Genomic DNA, 23,044 nt, shown 5'->3' with positions numbered 1-23,044 from the left:
GGCAGGGACAGGAGAAAGGGTTGATTCTATTTCCCCTGCATCCTAAGGACCTGGACATGACATGGAGTGAGGTCGGAAGTGCGGTTCTATGCCCTCTCAGCGTTATGTTGTCTCAGCTGGAGAATCTGACCACTGATAGTAAAGGTTTATACCCTTGCGGGTTCGCTTTGCTCGCCACAAGGTTACTATTCCCCCTCCATGCCCACGTGGATAGTAACTGATAAAGTCAGGGCCGTTTGTTGAAGGGCATCCTCTCCCTCTCTAATACCCGGTGGCTGCCACACTACAGTATGGCAACTGTCATCGACTTCTCAATCCACAATCAGCAGGTGATGACAATGTTCAAAATTTACCCCTGCTAATTGGATACTGGCTAAATTATAAATACTATTTTAACATGAAAAAGTATAGCCACTAACAGCATCTCCACAAAAGACCCTGCTCTGGCTGGGCACGAAACTAAACTTAGGACCCCAAACAGTCATCAGGGGAGGAGCCAAGTTTACAGATACTTAAAGTGTCCAGGCCACTGCTTCAATACATAATGGGTATTCCCTGTTTCCCTTAATGGAGGACAGAAAAAATAGGTGTAGATTTATAAGTAGTATGCGTGCATATGTAGACATGTATTGCATCATTAGGTTTTATCTCGCTTACCTTGTAAAATCCAGGCTCTTGTGCTGTGCTGGCAAGTCTGCGATTCATCAGTAGCTGATGCAGATAGAGGTCTTCCTCAGTTGAAGTATCACAAAGAAAGAGATACAACTGGTCTAATACATATTGAAGCACCACTCCAACCAAAGGGCCCTTAGTACATTGCTGTTGGAAACTCCTAATGGCTTCAGTTGACCACTGATCCTACAAGCAAAGTGATACTTGTTGCAAAAATAACCCCAATATATCAAAGCATGATTATGGTACAAATAAGCTCAGTGCAATATACAGAGTTTTATTTTTCACCTCATTAAATTACCTCCACAGGCTTCACAAAAGCTAGTGAAGATGGCACTGCCTGGGCAGGTAGGTTCATATAGCAAGCCCTGAAGAAAAAAAGAATATATAAGGAAACATGAGGGACACTTATTTAATTGGGTGATGCAACTGAGAAAACAAAGATGATAAAAAGATCACAAAGAGCACGGGGCAAATCAGAAATAGGTCAGAGATTAAAGGGCCTATTCAGAGTTGCACACACGTTGGCCGCCTATGCATCAGATTTGTGGTCATGGAAATAAAGGTGTATATTCGCCTGCATTCAAAGTTGGCCACATGTATGCGACCATACCGCCCCTTATCCTTCTGCTTGTGTATACGGCAGTCATCACTATCAGACGAATCTCTGCTACAATCAACTCTAAACAGCCTGCAATTCTGTCTACACTCCTACGGAACGTGCAAATGCCCAACTGCCCCCACCACCTCAATTACATCTCACATGGAGACATAGCTCAGATGCGTACAACTACGAATAATCCCTAGCTGCTCAAAGTTGCATATGACTGGCTACGGTGCATGGGAATTGCATAAAACAGCAAGATATATCTGCAAAAAAATAAACTTGCATGCAGCTCTGAATCAGGCCCTATTGATTTATGCATACCAAGCATATTGAAATACCAAAGAAACATGCTCATCATATGTAACACTTTCCACACCTAATATAATTCTGCATTTCATAACGTCTACATTACCTGTATTCATATATAACACAGCTGCTTTGCATTTAAAGCCAACAGTACACAGACTAAGATTTTGCTTGTTCTGTTGTCAGAATGGATATTTAGGGCTGTATCCTATTAGCCCCGAAAATTTTCCAGGCGTGAAACGCAGTAGTTTTTCCCGATTTTACCTGATGCTTTTTTCGGGCTATCCACAATTAGCCTTGTCCGAAAAATTTTCCATCTTATGCTCAATCCCCGCTCAAGGGAAATCGACGGGAAAGTCGAACGATTGCCAGTCGCTCCAGTATGTACCCAGCTTAACTCAGCTAAATTATTTTCAATCACCGTACTCTTCATGCCTATCTGCAGAGGATGTAGTTAAATTGCCGGCGGGCGGGAAGCAGGCTGCCGAAATACAGCCGCAGGAATCCTGCTGCCTGGCAAAATGCCGTCGCCGATATATCCTGAATGTCCGGACTTCGAAAGTATCACTTTCCACGGGGGTATGGGGAGGGGGGGGGGGGGTTAAGTTTAGGCACCCCCGGGGAGATTAGGGTTAGGCACGCCCCCCCCCCGGGGGAGACTAGGCTACGGGGAGGGGGGTTAGGCACCAAACAAGAGGAGGGTTAAGTTTAGGGGGGTGGGGGGAAAGGGGTAGTATACTTACTAACCCTGTCGGGATCTTCAACGTTCAGCCTTCCGGCGTCTGTATTTGAACTATTCAACCGCCAGTATTTAATTCCTGTTCCGTCTGCACAGTGCAAATTGTATCAGATGTGTAGAACTAATTATTGAGCTCCTCACTTTTGACTTAAGACTGCGTTTGATTAGTCTTCATCAGTGTGGGAGAACACCTTCTGATCTAACCAATTAACTGGAACCAAGGAAATTATACTAATGCACCTGTAACTGAGACCAAAGGAACAGTGTGGCTTTTTAATATACAGTATACTGAGATTGCAATATATAGCTTGGGGACTTCTATATTAAATTGTGTAGAACAGCTCCATGATTTGTAAATATGAACTATGGAATTACTGATTATTACTGCATACTTATCTAGTATCAGGTATAATTTTATATTGTGTGAATAAACTTTTTTTTATGAATGTTTTTTATTAAATTGTTTTTCAATTAACTTTATTGGAGTCAGTTATTTTCATTATTGTACAGAATTTGCTATTGAATATGTGCAACAATACATCACATTGATACCATAGATGATCTGGTTTCGCTTTGATTATTTCATGCAAACTACTGCTGAAAACATTTTCCACTTTCTACAGAAATTAAAACAATTCAAGTCCAGTGAATAACCTGAAACAGTACAAAGGAAAACAGACAGATTTTTTCTTTTTAAAAAAAGTTAGGTTAGCAAAAACTGAAAAATAAAAGTAAAAATATGAGATATGGTAAGAACTTACCTTTGTTATCTCTATTTCTACGAAGTCCATAGGGTTCCACAGGATACCTTGGGTATAGGTGTGACGTCAGTCATCGGGCACCATAGAGTTAAGCTTTCAGCCTCCCAGGATGCACTAGGGTCCCCCTCCTATACCCCGCCCCCGAGCCAAGGCACCTCAGTTAGTTACCAAGCCATAGGCCGGAGGAGGAGAAGGAAGAGAGAGAAAGAAGATCTGGATACACACAAGAATCACACTCTCACCAGAGGGAGACGGAAAACCGGTGACCAGAACAAAGCCCATCTGCAGCACAGGTGCGACAGGGCGGGAGTCCTGTGGAACCCTATGGACTTTGTAGAAATAGAGATAACAAAGGTAAGTTCTTACCATATCTCATATTTTCTATTTCAGGGTCCATAGGGTATCCACAGGATACCTTGGAGATGTCCCAAAGCAGTATCCTTTAAGGGTGGGGACGCTCCTGTGCTGAAAGGAGAATCCGCCGCCCGAAGGAAGCATCCTGAGAGGCAAAGGTGTCAAACCTGTAATACCTCACGAAGGTATGGACAGAGGACCACGTAGTAGCCTTGCAGATCTGGACTGCAGAGGCACCACGTCGAGCTGCCCACGAAGGACCCACAGACCTAGTGGAATGAGCCGTCACAGAAGGAGGAACCTGCAGACCTTCATGAAGATAAGCTTCAGAAATAGCCATACGGATACAGGCTGCCAAAGTTTGCTTTGAAGCAGGCCAACCCTTTTTACGGAAGCCATAGAGGACAAACAAGGCGTCCGACTTCCTAAACGAAGAAGTGCAGTCAACATAAGTCCTTAAGGCCCGCACAACATCCAAAGTGGACTCACCCACTGAAAGACCAGGTGAGTTAAAGGCCGGAACAACTATTTCCTCGTTAACATGAAACTGGGAAACAACTTTGGGAAGAAATTCAGGCCGAGTGCGGAGCACTGCCCTGTTCCCATGAAAAATCAAGAAAGGGGGTCTACAAGAAAGAGCCCCTAAATCAGAAACACGTCTGGCCGAAGCTATGGCCAGAAGGAAAACAGTCTTAGCTGTTAGCCATTTAAGATCCACTGAGCCCAGTGGTTCAAACGGCGGTTCCTGGAGAGCCCACAGGACCACAGCCAAATCCCAAGGCGCCACAGGTGGAATAAAGGGCGGCTGAATGCGGAGAACACCTCGCATAAAGGTGCGCACATCCGGGATTGTAGCAATCCTACGGTGAAACCAGACAGGCAGGGCCGAAACCTGTACTTTCAAAGAAGCAAGGCGAAGCCCATGATCTAGTCCCGTTTGTAGGAAGGAGAGGATCCGAGACAGACGAAACTCCAGCGGTGCATAACCTCTCGGTCGACACCACTGGAAGAACGTATGCCACACGCGATGGTATATCCTCGCTGAAGACTGTTTCCGTGCTCGTAACATGGTATACGCACTACAGAGCTGGAAAACCCCCTGGACCTCAACATGGCTGCCTCAACAGCCACGCCGTCAAAGACAGCCGAGTCAGGTCCGGGTGAAGACAAGGACCCTGCGACAGAAAGTCCGGTCGTAGCGGCAACCGCAGAGGACTGTCCTCGGACAGACCCTGAAGGTCTGAGAACCAGTGCCGTCTGGGCCACGTGGGAGCTATCAACAGGAGCGTCCCTCCTTCCTGTTTGAATTTCCGGATTACTCGTGGAAGGGAAACCGGAGGAAACAGGTAAGTGAACCGGAACGTCCACCGGACGGACAGAGCATCCACCAGAGACGCCTCTTCGTCTCTTGTGCGAGACCCGTACACCGGCAACTTGTTGTTGTGCCGGGACGCCATGAGGTCGATCTCTGGAAGACCCCACTTGTCCACCAGCAGTTGAAAAACGTCCGGGTGCAGGGACCATTCCCCCCGGATGAACGTCCTGGCGACTGAGAAAGTCCGCCTCCCAATTTAGCACTTCCGGGATGAAGACAGCTGATATGGCCGGCAGATTGCGCTCCGCCCATACCAGGATCCGAGACACCTCTACGAGAGCCGCCCGACTTCGGGTTCCTCCTTGCCGGTTTATGTAGGCCACGGTGGTAGCGTTGTCCGACTGGACCTGCACTGGGCGACCCTGGAGAACCCGATGTGCCTGCTGGAGAGCATTGAAGACCGCACGGAGTTCCAAGATATTTATTGGAAGTTCCGCTTCTGTCGGAGTCCACCTGCCCTGGAACAAGTGTGGACCCGAAACTGCTCCCCAGCCCCGAAGACTGGCGTCCGTTGTCAACAGGACCCAATTTTTTACCCAGAACGGACGTCCCTTGCTGAGATGGGTCGTCTGCAACCACCAGGCAAGGGACAGGCGAACCTCCGGGGTGAGCACTATCGTCTGGGACTTTAGAGACTGAGGCAGCCCGTTCCACTTGGACAGGATCAGGTGCTGCAGAGGTCTGGAGTGAAACTGGGCATATTCCACCATGTCGAACACCGACACCATGGAGCCCAGTAACCTCATCGCCGAGTGTAGAGACACCCGGCGGCTGTGCAGACAACTGCGCACCTTCGACTGTAAAGCAGAGATCTTTTCCCCCGTCACAAAGATCCTTTGCTGTCCCGAGTCCAATAAGGCTCTGAGGTGCAGAATCCGCCGAGACGGGATTAGAGTGGACTTCTGCCAGTTTATTAACCAGCCGTGCCGTTGCAGTAGCGCAATGGTCAGGTCCAAGTGGCGCAGGAGCAGCTCCGGAGATCCTGCCACTAATAAATGGTCGCCCAAGTACGGCAACATGCGGACTCCCTGCAGCCGCAGAGAAGCCGCCATGACCGCCATCACCTTGGTGAACACACGCGGTGCTGTCGCCAGGCCAAAAGGCAATGCCCGAAACTGAAAGTGGTTGCTGCGGATTGCAAACCTGAGGAACTGTTGATGGCGTAAAAGAATAGGGACATGCAGGTAAGCGTCCTGTATGTCCAATGACACCATGTAGTCCCCAGGTTCCAGCGCCAGAATGATGGACCGTAGGGTCTCCATCCGAAACTTCGGCACCCGCAAAGACTTGTTGAGAGCTTTGAGGTTGAGAATCGGACGATACGACCCATTGGGTTTCTGCACCAAAAAGAGATTGGAATAGAAACCCTGGCCCCTCTGGGAGAATGGAACAGGCACTATAACTCCAGCCTGGAGCATAGTGTGCAAGACCTTCCGCAGCTCCGTGGCCTTGTTCCGGTCTGATGGTAGACCCATGGTGAAAAATCGAGCCGGGGGTCTGTGCTGGAAAGAGAGGGCATACCCATGGGAGACCACCTCGAGAACCCAAGTGGTGGCCTCCCACTTTGGGATCCCCCAAAGGGAGGCCCGGACCGTCAGGCCGCAGGCTTGTCATCTGGCTTAGGGGCCAGACGTCTGGTACTCCATGCCTGCTTCCGGGGCTTGGCCGATTTCTTGGGACCAGCCTGTCGGGGAAAAGACTGTGGTTTGGGCCTGCCCTGGGCCCTATAAGACCGAAAGGACGATGGTCCTGAAGCAGAAGGAGCAGCGGCCGACGGGAGACATGCCGATTTGGCTGCCGCCAGCGTGGCCACAATCTTGTCCAGATCTGGACCGAAGAGAACTTCTCCGTTAAAGGGCAACGCCTCCAAACCCTTTTTGGATCAGCGTCCGCCTTCCAGGATCGCAACCACAAGGTGCGACGAGCAGCCACCGCTCCTGAAGAAATTCGAGACACCAGGGTACTAATGTCTAAGGCCGCCTCGTTGATATAAGTGGCCGAATCACAGAGATTACCAATCAACTCCGCCTGTTCGGCCGGACAGTCGGAATCAAAAGACACGTCTAATGAATCCGCCCAGCGCTCCATCGCTCTGGCAACCCAGCAAATGGCCATAGCCGGCCGCGCTGCCCCCCCCGCAAGGGAATAAGCGGACTTCAGGCAGATCTCCACCTTGCGGTCCGTAGCATCCTTAAGGGTGGACATGGATGGTATCGGCAATGTGGCACTACGGACAAGACGGGTCACGTGAGAATCCACCTGTGTAGGGGATTCCCACTTAGCAAAATAATTCACCGCGAACGGATAAGCCACCGCCAGGCGCCTCTGCGGCTGGTATCGCTTGCCAGGCTGTTTCCATGCCTCCTCTAAATGGTCCACTAACTGACCCGAAAGAGGAAAGACTGTGGCGTCACCCTTCACATCCTTAAAAAAGGCATACTTGGATTTAGCCGCTGGGGGAACTTCGTCCTCAATCACCAAGGCTGTGCGGACTGCCCGAATAAGTCCAGGAATATACACCTTGGACCTAGCGTCAGCGTCCTTAGTATGGAGAGGTTCCTGATCGTAAGGATTCAGAATCTCCCCATCATCAGACGTCCCTTCGTCATCCTCATAAGGAGCCGACAGAGACGCCACCAGCCGTTTATCTGGCCGCATCACAGCGTCCCCCTGCAACACATCCGACAAGTGCTGTACAGAACTCGTCAGGGAGTTAACCCACGCCGGCTCCTGAGAAACCGGGAGAGGGGAAATAGGGAGACTGCGGGGTACCACCAATTGTCTTGGGAAACCCTGCATGGGTGACGACACCACTGACTGCTGGGACAAACCCATCTGCGTAAACGCGGGCTGCGGAGCTAACTTGCCCACTAAGGTTGTAAGCGCCTGAGCGAAACAAGCCCAGGGCGGCTCCTGTAGCGGTACTGTAACCGTAATAGGCAGCGCCATTGACAAACACTGCCGGCAGAGGCCCTCCGCGCTACCCTCCCCTCCGCTAAAGGTACTTTACACGTAGTACACTGTAGCCGGAGAGGAAAATCACTTTCAGACATGATGGTACAAAGTATGTGACCCCTCTCACCAATTGTTTTTTTAAAGAGGCGAGAGACCACCCTGCAGCACCGCACCGCAAGGGCTTAGCAGAAAGAACAGGGACAGTAATAAAGCTGAGTGTCAGAATAGAAGATACAGGCAGCAGCGCAAGTACAGTCACATACAATGCAAAGAAAATCAATTCCTGCACTAACCAGCGCTGATCAATCAACTACGTAGACACAGAGTCTGGTAGGACACAGCGCTGCATACACAGACCTGACCACAGCAGAGGAGAGGTATGCGGGGGCACCCAGACCACGATGCCTCCGTCCAGGCTTCCAGCAGCGTTCACCATGCGTTCAGGAAGATGGCCGCCGAAGAGCAGAGAGGAGGCTGGCCTGGGGGAGGAGCGCTGCCACAGGACCAGTCGGCAATGTGCAGAGAGGGCTGTGCGCAGCGGGGGAGGCGCCGGCTGTGAGACAGGGAAGGCGTGCTCCCCTGGCATGCATTAACCCCCGGGACGCCGCAGCGCTACCGCTCTGCTGCGGTCCACTGTCCCAGGGGGGTAGTGGAAGCGCAGGTTACATACCTGGCTCCACGCTGCAGCCAGTCCCCAGGGAGCCCCCTGCCTGGGGACTCTTGACCATGTAACAGCGGGGACCCACCGCGGGACCCCGCTGCTTACCTTGCTGTCCCCCTTGATTCCGGCCATGGTCCGGAACATCTGGGGTCACCGCTAGCTGTGACCCCAGATGCTCACCAGCATCCCCGGATCGGTACCGGCGTTCTGGTACCGGCGGGGGTGTAGGGAAGACAGCATGGACGTCAGGACTGACTGTCCATGCTGTACATCCAGATGTGCAGCCACAGCTGCATGCAGGAAAACTTCAGGAGCTCTTCTTAGCCCCCACTCCAACAGGTGCACCCGACACCGGCCGGGCACCAAACTAAACTGAGGTGCCTTGGCTCGGGGGCGGGGTATGGGAGGGGGACCCTAGTGCATCCTGGGAGGCTGAAAGCTTAACTCTATGGTGCCCGATGACTGACGTCACACCTATACCCAAGGTATCCTGTTAATACCCTATGGACCCTGAAGTAGAAATTTTAGTTAGAGAAAAAAAAAAAAAAAGACCTTTTACAGGGAACAAGTAACGGGAACTTACAGCTGTTCTGCAGCAAAAAAGAGACTTGCCTGGGCCATGAAGAAGGTCTTACGAACAAAAAACAAACAAACTATACTTTCAATCTTTGGTTCATAAAGGACTATGGACCTCATTCAGAATCGGTCGTTGCGGCCGCACGGTCGTACGCCACCGATGCTCGCTAAACAGCGCATGCATAAAGTTCGCAATGCGCGTGCGCAAATTAGCTGCTTATGATCAGAAATTTCTCTCTCCTTGTACACAGCTAGGTCGGTAGTTTGAGTGACAGATTGAGGCGTTTGTGGGTGGTAACAGGGGAAGGTGCTTGAAAACGGGGGAGTGGAGATCCGACCGCAGGCGTGCCAAATTATGCGAACAGCGTTTTATGGGAGTGCATAATTAACAAAGTAGTGTCATGGCACACGTGACATGGGTGGTTTTTACACTGACATGATCGTAGAGCTTAAGAGAGGGTATGGTCAACCTTAAGCTCTACGACCAGTTCCGATGGTCTCGATTAATCCTTATATGACCGGAGATGACGTGTAATGCGTACGAGACGGGGGCGTATTTTTTATCTTCCGGCCGCTTCCTCCCCTTGGTCGGGCAACTAACGATCCGAACTTAGGGACGCAAATGCGAGTGCATCATTTGCTTATGCGGCCCCTTTTCCCGTGCGGCCGCAACGACCGACTCTGAATGAGGTCCTATGTTTGCTATTGAGTAGATAAAAGGATAGTAATTAAATGTGTGGGGTTTAATTACTAAGCAGCTTGTAAAAGTCACTACTTTCCAGCATGTTTAGCCAAAATTTAAAAGGGCATGCCATGTTTTATCAAAAGCATTAACCTTTGAAATTTGGGGCTTAAACACGCTGTAAATTGGCACCTTGCCTAAATAAATAAACCTCAATACCACCAACGGTTATTTAGAGACGAAAATTTCAGCGACGGTGACTGGCACTCTGACCGTAAGGCCTACTACAGCTTTTTTCAGCACCAAGCAATACCCTCTCTTGGTCAAGGGTTCAACCTACAGCAATATGGCCTAGTTGGTCAAGGGTTCAACCTACAGCAATATGGCTTGTCAGAACTACCTTCGAGGAAAATTATATGATAATAAGTTTCATATCATAGAATAGCCGGGGCAGTCTGCAGACTATTATACCGCATCGAGCTGATTTAGGATGAACTGGACAGAAGGGTGAAAGCAAAGTGACCTACAAGTGCACAACACATTTGTAGGTAATCCTGCATCAATGTTAGGAAGCACTTTCTGTACAACATTTGATTTCCATTGCAAAAAGGACATCACAAATGTGTTCGGCGGTTATATCTGCAAAACGTTACTTTGATGAATCAAAAAGTTTAGATGAACGGTTGAAAAAAATATATATAATAGTTTTGTTTTTCTCCAATTGTTTTCGAGGTGTGGCTGTTAAAGAACAAGACTGTACTAAAAATAAACCATACTGCGCGAGTTAAATGGAAGTGGGGAAACCTTTACCTTGGACTATCCCAAAACAGTTTTGCAAGTTTCACCATTCTCGCAAAGATAGCTTGCGGTTGTACAGCATTTGAAGTAGTTGTGTTTTTCACGTGCGTCGTAAAAATGCTTAGTTCGAAAGTAGAGTAACATGTTAACTTAAAACCTCAAATCTTTCCGTAGGCTAACCCAGGTTTGCAGGGCAGATTGTATGTCACATGCATGTGTTTGAGTGGCACAAAAGATTTAGTGACTGTAAAAGATGATGAACATCCTGATAGGCCTTGCACATCAAAAACAAAAGAAAATGTTGAGAAAACTAGTCGAACTGACTGTCATCTCAGCATCCGAATGATGAATCAACATTACTACAAAAATATTCTAGCAACTTTGCAGGAAAGAATCCAGAGTCGTGGAAAAATAGTTTAATTCTCCAACAGGACAACACACCAGTCCGCACAGCTCTCTCTGGGCCTGATTCTGTAAGGATCGTAATTGCAAAGCTGCACTCAGGCTATAGATATATGATGTATGCACTAAGGCAGCTTTGCAATTGCGATCCTTGCAGATATGGTAACGCACAGGAGGCATCATGTCCCCTGTGCATTACTTAACCGAGCTACGTTGTTCAATGCAGCATCAGTTAAATCTGCGTACCATTGGCCGGCTGCGGTGACCCATAGGGTCCCGCAGCCGACCGCCGCAGTTTAGAGGTAGAGTCCAGGAAATCTCCGTCACCCGACGGAGATCCTGGCCTCTTCCCTTCCCCCCAACAGCGGCGACATGCCTCCATTTCAGGTAACGGAGACAGTCGCCGCCCCCTACCCACCCCCAAACAGCAGCAGACTGTCAATCACTGACAGTCTGCTGCCAGTTTGCAAGCGGACACATGTGCAGTACAGGTCTGGCGTCTGCGCAGATTCCCAAACAAGAAACAGAATCGCAGGGCTAGAACACCATCCATACTCATCATATCTAAAACCATGTGACTTCTTTCTGTTCCTTTAAGTCAAATTTGTACCTAAATTCTGCATCAGTTACTGAGGTAAAGAAAACGACACAGCTGTTGAGACAGCTGACAGATAACACAAAAACCTTTTCCGCCTGTATTTTATGCAAAAATTTAGCCTAAATTTTTTTTATCAAATTCAATTCCAGGACAATTTCGCCTATGCGGAAACTCGATGCATTGAATTCTCCAAAAAAGATTCTTCAATCAATAGCAGGTGAAAAGAAGTGCAAAATCTTTATTTTGGGGTGCAAACATGGGGAAACTACTCAGAACCCTTGGGACAGCCCCCAAAGGACAAATCAGAAAAAAAAAAAAACCCTAAGAACACCCCAAAAAAGACATGTCATTTTTAGAAGTAAAAATTTAAAAAGTGGGGGGACAAGCCTAAAAACTAGCGAAATAGGCTTCTTGGGGGCTGCAAGGATGGGTCAGGTGTTTTTGGATTTGCAGGTGCATGCAGCAGGTGGATTTTCCACATTTTTTTAAAAGTTCACTTTAGAGACATAAAAATAGGCTAGCACCCATTTTCAAGTACCCCAAATTTGACAGGACTACTTATTTTCACCAAAAAATACTGCTTTATGCTATTCTTCACCACTTGTGCAAAGACGCTAATAGCAAGCAATTTACACAACTTAAGTACCGCAAACACATTTATTAGGGCTATTAATACACATCTGCATTGACTCCCTATGTTAGTGCATCTTTTTTGGGGGTACAGGCTGATTTCCCAAATTCTTTCAGCACTTTTCACCTGTTCCGCATTCACCTAATTCCATTTTCGCCTGCTTTGCAATTGAATTAGGCGAAACGCGGGGACGCGCATGAAATGATTTCGCCGCTGAAACAGGCGAATAGTCGGACGGGCGAAAATTTTCCGACTTTTCGTATCAAATTGAATACCCTTCTATGTAACCATTTTATTTTTTTTGTTTGAAGTGTTATTTCCTAATTGCCTATGCCCCAACAGTTTAGAAAATACCAATTATGCCCCACAAACAATGCTTTTGTGACCTGGTCAGTGATACAAGGGTTGTTCCAAAAGTAATGCCCAAATTCTCACAACTCAAAATGTTATTATAGATACAGATTTGAAAATTAGCAGTAAAATACTTTGAAGTCTTAGTAACAGAATGACTCTACTCAAAAAAATCACCATCTGCCCTCAAACATTTTCTCCACCTCTCAACCCAAGCTGTGAATCCACTTTGGAAAAATTCCAGTGGTTGGTGTTTGACCCAGGAACGTATGGCGTTTTTAACAACCTCTGTCTTCAAAATGTTGATCCCAGAGACAGTATTTGAGAGGGCCAAACAGATGAAAGTCAGAAGGGGCCAAATCAGGACTGTATGGTGGATGTGGCATTATTGCCCACCCCATTTTGGCAATGGCCGCAGATGTTGTCATCGAAGTGTGAGGTCTGGCATTGTCGTGGTGTAAGATGACATTTGACAGTGGAATTGTTGACCTTTTTTGCGGATGGCTTCTTTCAGCTTCTTAAGTGTAATAATGTATCGATCACTGTTGATTGATTGGTTTTGTTCCAAGTATTCAATGAGAATAACACCTCGGCAATCCCAGAAGAATGTGGCCATGACTGTTTACGGATCGCTGTGATTTAAACTTTTTTGGCCTAGGTGAACTTGGGCGTTTCCATTTTTGAATGGGCCTTTGTCTCTGGGTCATAAAGGAATACCCAGGTCTCATCTCCTGTAATGACATTTTCCAAAAAAGTCTCAGGGTTGGCTTCAAAGTTGGTCAAAAGGTCATTGCAAACTTCTACCCTCTGGGCCTTATGATCCCTGATTAATTGCTTTGGAACCCATTTAGCACACACTTCACAATATCCCAAATCATTGATTAGTGTTTTTACAGTGCCATGGCTACATTCAAGTTCACCACTGATATCTCTGATGGTCACACGATGGTCTTTCTGAATCATGGCATCGACTTTGTGTCGGTTCTCTACTGTCACTGCAATTGATGGTCTGCCACCACGAGGTTTGTCGCACATGGACGATTCTCCCGATTGAAAACGCTTCATCCACCTTCTGACATTGCTATAGTCAATTGTAAGCTCACCATACACTTTTTTCAGTCTTCTGTGGATTTCTGTAGCACTGCAGCCTTCTTTTTCCAGAAAATCATTGACGGCTCTTTGTTTCATCTTGGATTCCATGGTATTTCTTGGTCTACCTAAACAAATATACATATATAGCTAGCAGACATATTAAACTACAAACTGACAAAGTTTCAAATAAATGTTGCATATTATTTCAGAGTTATGAGCATTTAGGCATTACTTTTTGAACAAACCTCATATTTTGAAATGTTCTTATTTTCCAGGACATTTCTGATACTTCAGTGCGGTTGCAACACGGGGGCTGCAACGTAGTCCAAAGCTGCCATAGGGGAGCCCAATAACACTGACTGTACCTCCAAATGCTGCTTCATATTGCCAGAAGTCTGTAGGAACGGTAAGCTCACTTGGTGTATTTCACAGCCGCCAGGACAGAGCATTCACCCGCAACCCTACCAATCGCGTCAAGTGGGAGCAACTGGTGTACTCGAGGAAGGTCCTGATGCCTCCACTACACATCGAGTTGGGCCTTATGAAACAATTTGTTAGAGCTCTGGATAAGGATTCAGCAGCCTTCAAGTTCCGTCAAGACTTTATCTCTAAGCTGTCTGAGGCAAAGGTTAAAACCAGCGTTTTTGTGGGACCACAGATTAAGATCCTGTAGTACAAGGAATTCCCAAAGATGCTCGCTCAGAAGGAGAGTGCTGCTTGGGTCAACTTTATCGCAGTGGTTCAAGGCTTCCTGGGCAATTACAAGAAAAAAAACTAGGTGGAGTTGGTTGAGACTTTGGTGAAGAACTTCAGCACAATGGGGTGCAGGATGTCCCTCAAAGTCCATATTCTTGACATTCATCTTGAGAAATTCAAGGAGAACATGGGAGCGTACACTGAGGAGCAAGGCGATGTCTGCCACCAGGATAAATTGGAGTTTGAACGCCGCTACCAAGGACAGTAAAAGGAGAACATGATGGGAAACTACATCTGGGGCGATTCGTGAAAGTGATGTATTGTATAATTGTAAATCTCGAAAAGCTATTCTCTTCTAATTCTTTTGTGGTCATGTCTGTACAATTTTATATATTCTAATTTTCATACATACGTGGATTTTTTCTCACATTGTGTACAAGAAAATATAAATACGCCCTTTACTCATCTGAAATAGGTAAAATTCAAAGTATAAAATGTCCCAAAGCAAAGTTTGAGGGGAATACATACCATTTTCCATACTTTTGAGACATAAGCATTTAAGAAACAGCACTTATAGTGTATTGAGCAACAGCACAGCTGTGTGGATGCGGAAAGGGAGTACATAGAAGGGAACGGAGCTAAAATGTACATATAAAATGTATTTATAATTAAACAAATAATAGCATCAGTCTCATTATTTAATAGCCACACCTCCTATTTGCTGTATGCTTTCTTTTCAGAGAACATAACATTAAACTGTGTAAATTCCAATAAAAGGTTTTCTAAAACTTCTGACTGTCAATGTAAGTGAGCAAACACAGTGTCCCCTGAGAAACAGATTTTATAGGGATTACATAAAAATCTCGATTTCTCTTACATCTTCTCTGGGGGACACGGTTTACACTGAGATTTGCCAAAGCAAGCCTAAGATTGGTGGGCAGTGATCGCAAAATACGCGCTACAGGAAGTTGGGCACCCCGTTTTAAAATCTGAGCGGGTCCTGCAGAACGCTGTGTGTGCTGAGTGCAGTGCTGCAACAGCTTATCACCACCACTGGCAACCGTCTTCTCAACCAATCACCGCCAGCAGATTCTCATCAACTTATTGCGGCCGGCAGCGCTCTTAGCCAGTAAGGTAAATCCAGTACTGGATTTACCGCTGGGCACAGGCCGGCTGGCTGGAGATGGATGCGAGAACTACAGCTCCCAGAATCCGAGTCCACCTTCTGCAGCGGCCACTCCCTCCCCAATCTTAGCCTCCTCTACTGAACCTCCCACCTCTGCTCTTTGCCTCCCCCTATTCCCCACGGGCTTCCTCCTCCTGCAGACTGGCAGCACATGCTGTAAGTAATGCAAACTAATGTTGGTACATTAGTAACCGTGTGTATGATGGGAGTACATTGTTGCTGTGCATGTGAGGAGAGCTGGGGGACAGGACACGTACATACTGCTCAGACACTGATCACAAGAGCTGGCAATCTACCTCCCTGTGTATCTGTGTGCAGGAAGCGGCTCTGTGCATTGTGGGGTCATGCACTGGTGCCCCCGAGAGTATGTGAAAGGGACGATAGGGGCTCCGGGCAGGGTGGGTAAGAAGAAGGGGTGCACCCTGGGTGCCACTCCCCCCACGTGTGTATGTAGGGGGCAGCACTCAGTGATTGCTGTGTGCGTAGTGCTGCTCCCTGGCGGTTCTTTCTTGTTATTGCAGCGCAGTAGTGGGGGCATTAGACAGTGCCCCATGCACTTATTCTGGGCAGAGGATCAAAGATTATATGGGGTATATTAATCACAGGTTAATAATCCCACCATAGGGCTTCTATATTATTCATATAAAGCATTTTTTCAATGTTAAATTCCTTTTGAAATATTTGTTGCTCTTGTAAAAACTACAGAAGAGCAATAAACATGATGCTATCATTCCTCTGAGACACCTATACCTACTGTAAGCTTCAGAACTAACACTCCATTATCCAGCTATCCTGTATTTAGTGTCCTTAATCAGTGCTTGCTACCCAGCTGCCCTGGTCCTAAGTTACCCTCTAATACTAAGCAAATTTCCAAACAATCTTTGAAATCGCCCCACAGGTCACAAGTTACCCCCATACTGTGTTTACTTCCATAATAAATACACATCACTACATACCTCCCAACATTTACAGTTGGCAAGGCGGGAAGGGGGCGTGGCTTAAGTAAAAGGGGCGGAGCCTCACGGCTTACCCCCGTTTTCGTCACTTTGGTGGCGTGCCCAGCACTCTCCGAGATGCTGGGCAGCCCCCAGGCTCTCCCTACACAAGAGAACAGATGCCGTGCGCATGCGCACGGCATCTGTTCTCCTCCTGCACGCATAGCAGAGCAGCGGTTTGCACTCTCCCAACTTCCCCGCCCCCCGAGGGACACTGTGGCCTGCGGGCGGGACAGTCCCAGAAAAATGGGACTGTCCCGCTGGAAGCGGGACATTTGGGAGGTATGTCACTATAGGCAGGAATACTGGATTTACCTTACTGGCTAAGAGCAGTGGAAGTGTGCAGCTGTCAGGACTGATACTGAGAATTACTTTTCAGTTCCACAGCATAAACACCTTACACCCAGCACTGCCTGTCCCTAACCTCCCCCTTGCGCCCCATACTACCCCAGCTATCTACCCTTGCTCCCTCCGTACCCTTAGTACTACCTGCCCCTAATTTTTGTTGCCCCCAGTACTGCCCCAGCTGCTATCCACCCTTCCCCCCTTCCTAGCCCCAGCTCTACCTAACCCTAGCCCCGCCTTGCCCCCAGCACTGTCGCAACTGTCTGCACTTACCCCTCCCTACCCCCAGCTCTGCCTGCCCTAACCCAACTTCTCCCTGCCTTTACCACCAGCTCTAACCCAAATGCTGCTTGCCCTTAACCCCCTGTACCCAAACTACTACCTGCCCCAAGCACTGTCCCAGCTGCTGCCTGCCCTCACCCCCCATGATATGTGATGGGACCCAAAAACAGTGGAGTAGGACCCCAATTTTTCTAAGTGAGGGGTCCCTGGGACCCACAATTTTTTTCAATCAGCACAATCGCTGGGTGGGAGTATGCCAGTAATGCTGCACTCAACAATCCGCACCCAAATGGTGCAACCAAAAACAAAAGGTGTTGCAGCTGTAAAATTTCATATAAACGTGTGCACAGAAGACAGCTGTTTTGCTGAGGTCTCATGCCATGCCACACCACCCAAGGAAGCACTCACAGCATGAGTAGTGAGTGTCTGGATGTATTTTGGTACCCGCTTCCCAGCACACACATATGCCTGCCAAATAGTATCAGTAAGACATCTTGCTACAGATTGTTTCAATGTTGGTCAAATGAATATAGAAGCACCATACAGAGCAAGGAGACCTCTGTTCTACAAATGGTAGCAGTACAATCAAATGTACATTTTTAAGATTTGAAGCACTTCCAAGAGATGGAGAGTACTTGAACTACTGTAACAGAAGTATCCTGCCAAAGTCACATAACATGCCCTCCTTGGTATGTATGGTGCGATCTGGATGATGTGGACCCTCTCTGGAGAACTCTATAAATTGGTGACCAATATCCTGTCCTATAAAGAGAAGGGAGACGCCTGGAGAAGGCTGAGCGAGAGAAGCTATCATTCCTGCATTCAGCTTCCGAGAGGACCAGTGAAATGTCTGTCCAATACAGGATTGCCCCTGGACCGTCAAGCCAGGATCTAAGACTGGAAATTCCATGAATGAAAATGTGCAAATGGCATGGGCACAACAGGAGTCAACAGTCTCCCCATCAACTGCATACAGAGGATAATAGACAATTCTCTAATACCAACAGTCTTCCCCTGAACCTATGGGGTTCGAATCTTGAACCCCAACAGGAACAGTCACTGGCCTTTGGCGTCAACAAGAGGCGCAGAACCACCATAGGAGCCCTCTCTATGAATAAGTGGGTGAACAGGGTGAAGCTCAGGACTGGCTGAAGGAAAAATCAAGCTTTCACATCAGACACAGATTTAAACAGAATCCCAACCCTCGCTGTGAATCTAGAATCCTACTAATGCCCCTGACAGTAGACTAGATTCCAAGATCCTAGGAGTAAGTTCACATCTAGGAGAGTGCACCAGATTAAGGGATCTTCTACATACAAAGGCAGAAGATCAATCTGAGAAACATTTGATTAAATGCCATTGGGCAATTGGTCTACCCAATACTCAATGGCCCTGTTAACCCAAGCCCTTACTACAACTAGTTTAAGAAAAGCTCCTGCCACCCTAAAGATATCTTTGACAATGGCCTCATATCTGTCAATGCTATAATTTAAGGTGATAGTGTTAGTGGCAGGAATGACCACAGATTTGGTCAGCCTTGCTATAGTGCCATCCACTCTAGGAGCAACCTTATTATTTTGCTGTATACTTTTCTGCAAAAAAGGAAGTAGATTTGAATCTATGAGGCACCTAAAACTACTCGTCTGGATTTAGCCAAGCCTTCCCCAAAACCTAAAAAAATATAAATATAAAAAAATGGGAAAACACAAAGCAATAGTTGGTTTTTGATGGACTTAAATAAGGAAGACGACACAGCCACTAAAGGACCTCTGGCTCCTGGATATGGAGAGTCTGGTGGATAGCTTGAACCAGCTCTTCAACACCTTGGCTGGTAGGAAAAATCAGGAGCCTGCCAAATCAGTACCCAGTAATGGAGAATCAAATAACCCAAGAAAGAACATGCCTTAAGGTGCGTACACACTACACGATATGCTCCCTGAGCGATATCATGTAGTGTGTCCCCGGCAGGCTGTGTTCAAAGTCGTTCATGACATTGAGCATAGCCACTGAACGATATCATTAACGATATCGTTCAGCGCCGGGCTCTCTCCCCCATTCCCCAACATGCAGCAACCTGACGAGGTCGTCAGATAGTGCTGCATGTTCAGGCGATGGACAATGTCGGAAACGACCAGCGGGAGTGCGCATCGCTGGTCGTTTCCCACATAAAAGTGCAAGATTTGTGCAAGATTACTGAGAGACTGCACGATTACGATGTCGTAATCGTGCAGTCACTCAGTAATATCGCCCAGTGTGTACCCACCATTAGAAAGACCTCCACATTTGTGTGTGTGTATAATATATATATATATATATATATATATATATATATATATATATATATATATATACACACACACACACATACACACACACTCGCAGACAGTACTGTGAACATTTTTTAAGCAGATGTGGCAAAAATGCTGCAAAGTAAGAATGCTTTAAAAAAAAAAAAAAAAACAGCAGTGTTAATAGTTTATTTTAAATCAATTAATGCAAAGTGAATGAACAGAAGAGAAATCTAAATCAAATCATTATTTGGTGTGACCAGCCTTTGCCTTCAAAAGAGCACTTGCACACAGTTTTTGAGTGAACTCGGCAGGGAGGTTGTTGTTGTTATCATTTATTTATATGGTGCCACAAGTGTTCCGCAGCGCCTTACAAAGTATATAAATATAAGTGAACAAGAAACCAGTGACTTACAGTACAATACAGGACAAGGATATGCTGCATTAGCGATCATAACACTCAAACTAAGCAGCAGGGAGACAGCAATCAAGTGTTAGGTGCCCTTGTGGGGAGTAAGGAGTAGAAGAAAGTATAAGGAGAAGCACATAAGGGAAGAAGGCCCTGCTCGTGAGAGCTTACAATCTAAAGGGGAGGGGCAGACAAACAAGCGTGACACAGATGGCGCAGACAGGGAGAAAAGAGCATGTAGTGTAGTGGGCTAGGGTGAGAGCCGTTAGGCCATGATGAAGTAGTGGGTCTTGAGAGGCCATTTTAAGATTTGTTCCAAACATTTAGGAAATCAAACCACAGATCTTCTGTGGATGTAAGCTTGCTCAAATCCTTCTGACTCTTCACGTAATCCCAGACAGACTCGATGGTGTTGAGATCTGGGCTCTGTGGGGGCCATATCATCACTTCCAGGACTCATTGTTCTTCTTTACACTGAAGAGTTTTCTTAATGACACTGGCTGTATATTTGGGGTCATTATCCTGCTGCAGAATAAATTTGGAGCCAATCATTCAGACACCTCCCTGATTGCATTTCATGATGGATAAGTACCTGCCTGTATTTCTCAGCACTAAGGACACCATTAATCCTGACTAAATCCCCAACTCCATTTGCTGAAATGCAGCCTTAAACTTGCATGGAACCTCCACCATGCTTCAATGTTGCCTGCAGACACTCATTGTACCGCTCTCCAGTCCTTCATCGAACAAACTGCAGCCAAATATTACAGCCAAATATTTAAAATTTTGACTCCTCAGTCCAGAGCACCTGCGGCAATTTTTCTTCACCCCAGTTCCTATATTTTCGTGCAAAGTTGAGTCACTTGGCCTTGTTTCCACATCAAAAGGTATGTTTTTTTGGCCGCAATTCTTCCATATATTCCACTTCTGGAGAGACTTCTCCGAACAGTAGAGGGGAGTACCTGGGTCCCACTGGTTTCTGGCAATTCTGAGCTGATGGCAATGCTAGACATCTTCTGATTTTGAAGGGAAGTAAGCATGATGTGTCTTTCATCTGATGCATTAAGTTTCCTTGACCGACCACTGCGCCTACGGTCCTCAACATTGCCAGTTTCTTTGTACTTCATTAAAAGAGCTTGAACAGGACATCTTGAAACCCCAGTGTGCTTTGAAATCTTTGCCTGGGAGAGTCCTTGCTGATGCAATATAACTACCTTGTGTCATGGTCTGATTATTTTGTAGATCTGGCTCAGGACCTTTTGATATGGCTGAAGTGCATGAGAAACAAGGTGGCTTGATCCAACTCTGGCTCATGAGTATGAACAGGAGGCCTGAACACTATTGCTAGTTTAGGAAACACGTACTTGCTAGTCTTGAATCGAGGTGATTACCCAGGCCACTGGGCCACTCAGGGGGCAGACCAGACCAGGGATATGCTTCAGGGACAAGGGTGACCCCGGAATTCACAATATCATAGTACTAGTAGATAGGAACTCAGTACTCAGGTCAAGGATCAGAGTCTTAGTATAAATATTACAACGTAGGAAAGCTGCAACCCTGTGACAGCTCTAATACAAGACGTGGAAATGGAACAAGTGAGGAACTAGGAAACTGAAGTTAGGATAAGTAATACAGCTACTGAGCACCTCAGTGCGCAGTCTGTATACTTCACACTGAACCCTAGCCTTAGGACCAGCACCCTTCTCTGAACCAGTCAAAGACAATAGCACACAGTGCAGGCAAACCAATAGCACTTAGCAGAATAGTATAACTATATACCTGGACAACAGCTGAGCACAGAGCAGAACAGCATAAACTACTAACATGCAATGTCCCAGCGGTATAATGGAACAATATCGCAGAGGAGCACACTGGACTCCGTACAGGCAGGTAACAGTCACGGGTAAATGGAAATAGTATACTTGCAGGCTCGGGTGCAATACATAAGCTGACTTGTATGCAGTATGGGAACTACAGAGCAGGCAGGTAACAGAGCATAGAAACAGAAAAGTAGGATGGATATTTATTTGGACTCCCACCATCACATACATCATTCCTCTGCAGCCACGGTTGTTTTCCTTGTGATTTGTGCTCCAGCCTTCACAGCGCTATCGCTGGATGCCAGAGGACGCCTTGACAGCTAATTCAGCCATTATTGGTAGAGTTGCACTGCTGCTAATTACTTTTCATCTGGGACTATGTGGAAGGAGCCCTAAATCCACCTACTAACTAACACATGAGTTTCCAAGTGGATTATAATAGCTATATTGGAATTTTTATCCAGGTAACAGAGCATAGCAATGAATAAGTCTCAAGATGATAGACAGAGTGGACGCTGCAATGCTGGCGGGTGTTGGAGACACATCGGCCGGTGGATTGTGGTTCTATGTGAAAGCTGCAACATTGACATGTGTTGGAGACACAGCGGCAGTTGGAAACTCAGTAGGACAGCGTGAACACTGTGGTGCTGGCAGGTATTGGAGACACAGCAATAGATGGATGGCAGATCTGTTAACAGCGTGGACGCTGTGATGCCGGCAGGTGAGTGGTACTCAGCGATGAAGGTAAATAGCTGGAATCAACAGAGTAGCAATGAAGTCATAGAGGACACGAATATAGGATACAAAGTAAACTAGGAGCCTTGAACTATCCAGGGTAGGAACACATTGTACAGGCAATGGTTTGCACACAGGAACTGGTTTAACCACCTACCTGGCATGGTCGCAATTTTCTGACCACACCAGGCAGTTCTTTATCTGCTCGCAAAATTTCAACCAGTTAGATAAAAATGAGGGCGGCTGTAGGAAGAGAATCTTCCCGCAGCTGCTGCTCTCAGAGGGGCCTTCCGGTCCCTCTGCTTGTCTGTACCCTCTACCCATGTGTCTGCTGTGTTGCTGATCACTGCTGATTGGTCAGCAAAGGGGACCCCCCCCAACCCAGCGGCTGCAAAGATTAGCAGCCGCTGAGAAAAAGTAAATTAACCTCCCCCCTCATCCCCTCAGTGTACCTGGTGCCTGAAACCGGTTTCAAATTGAAAGTCGCGATGGTCGCAATGCTAACGATGGTGGTTCCGATATTGTTTGAAAAAAACATTTAGTTTTTTTTTTACAAATCTTAAAAAATATATAAATATTTTTTTATTATTTTTTATTAAATCATTTTGGATAAGTTGAAATAGATGTTCCTCACCTAATTCACTCATAAAAAAAACCCAGACAATTTTGGAGCGGTTTTTAGAAGAAAAAAAATAGTCAGTTAAGTGATTAAATAGGGAGTGGTCTCT

The 23,044-nt window shown here is 46.8% G+C and overlaps 1 protein-coding gene across 1 annotated transcript in view; it reads right to left on the bottom strand.

The window, feature by feature from the left end:
- TDRD5 (tudor domain containing 5) overlaps nt 1–23,044 on the bottom strand; it is a 113,929-nt gene that overhangs the window by 50,240 nt on the left and 40,645 nt on the right. The window contains exons 9-10 of the mRNA XM_088447126.1: nt 974–1,040; nt 658–858 (exon numbers count right to left, since the gene is read on the bottom strand). Coding sequence (XP_088303252.1) covers nt 658–858; nt 974–1,040 — 268 coding nt within the window. The remainder of the gene's footprint in view (nt 1–657; nt 859–973; nt 1,041–23,044) is intronic.

Source organism: Taudactylus pleione, unplaced genomic scaffold (genome assembly GCF_031769625.1).
Source record: "Taudactylus pleione unplaced genomic scaffold, aTauple2 ptg000421l, whole genome shotgun sequence".
Classification (NCBI taxonomy): domain Eukaryota; kingdom Metazoa; phylum Chordata; class Amphibia; order Anura; family Myobatrachidae; genus Taudactylus; species Taudactylus pleione.
Note: the sequence above shows the minus strand (reverse complement) of the source record. Positions and strands in the feature narration are given on the sequence as shown.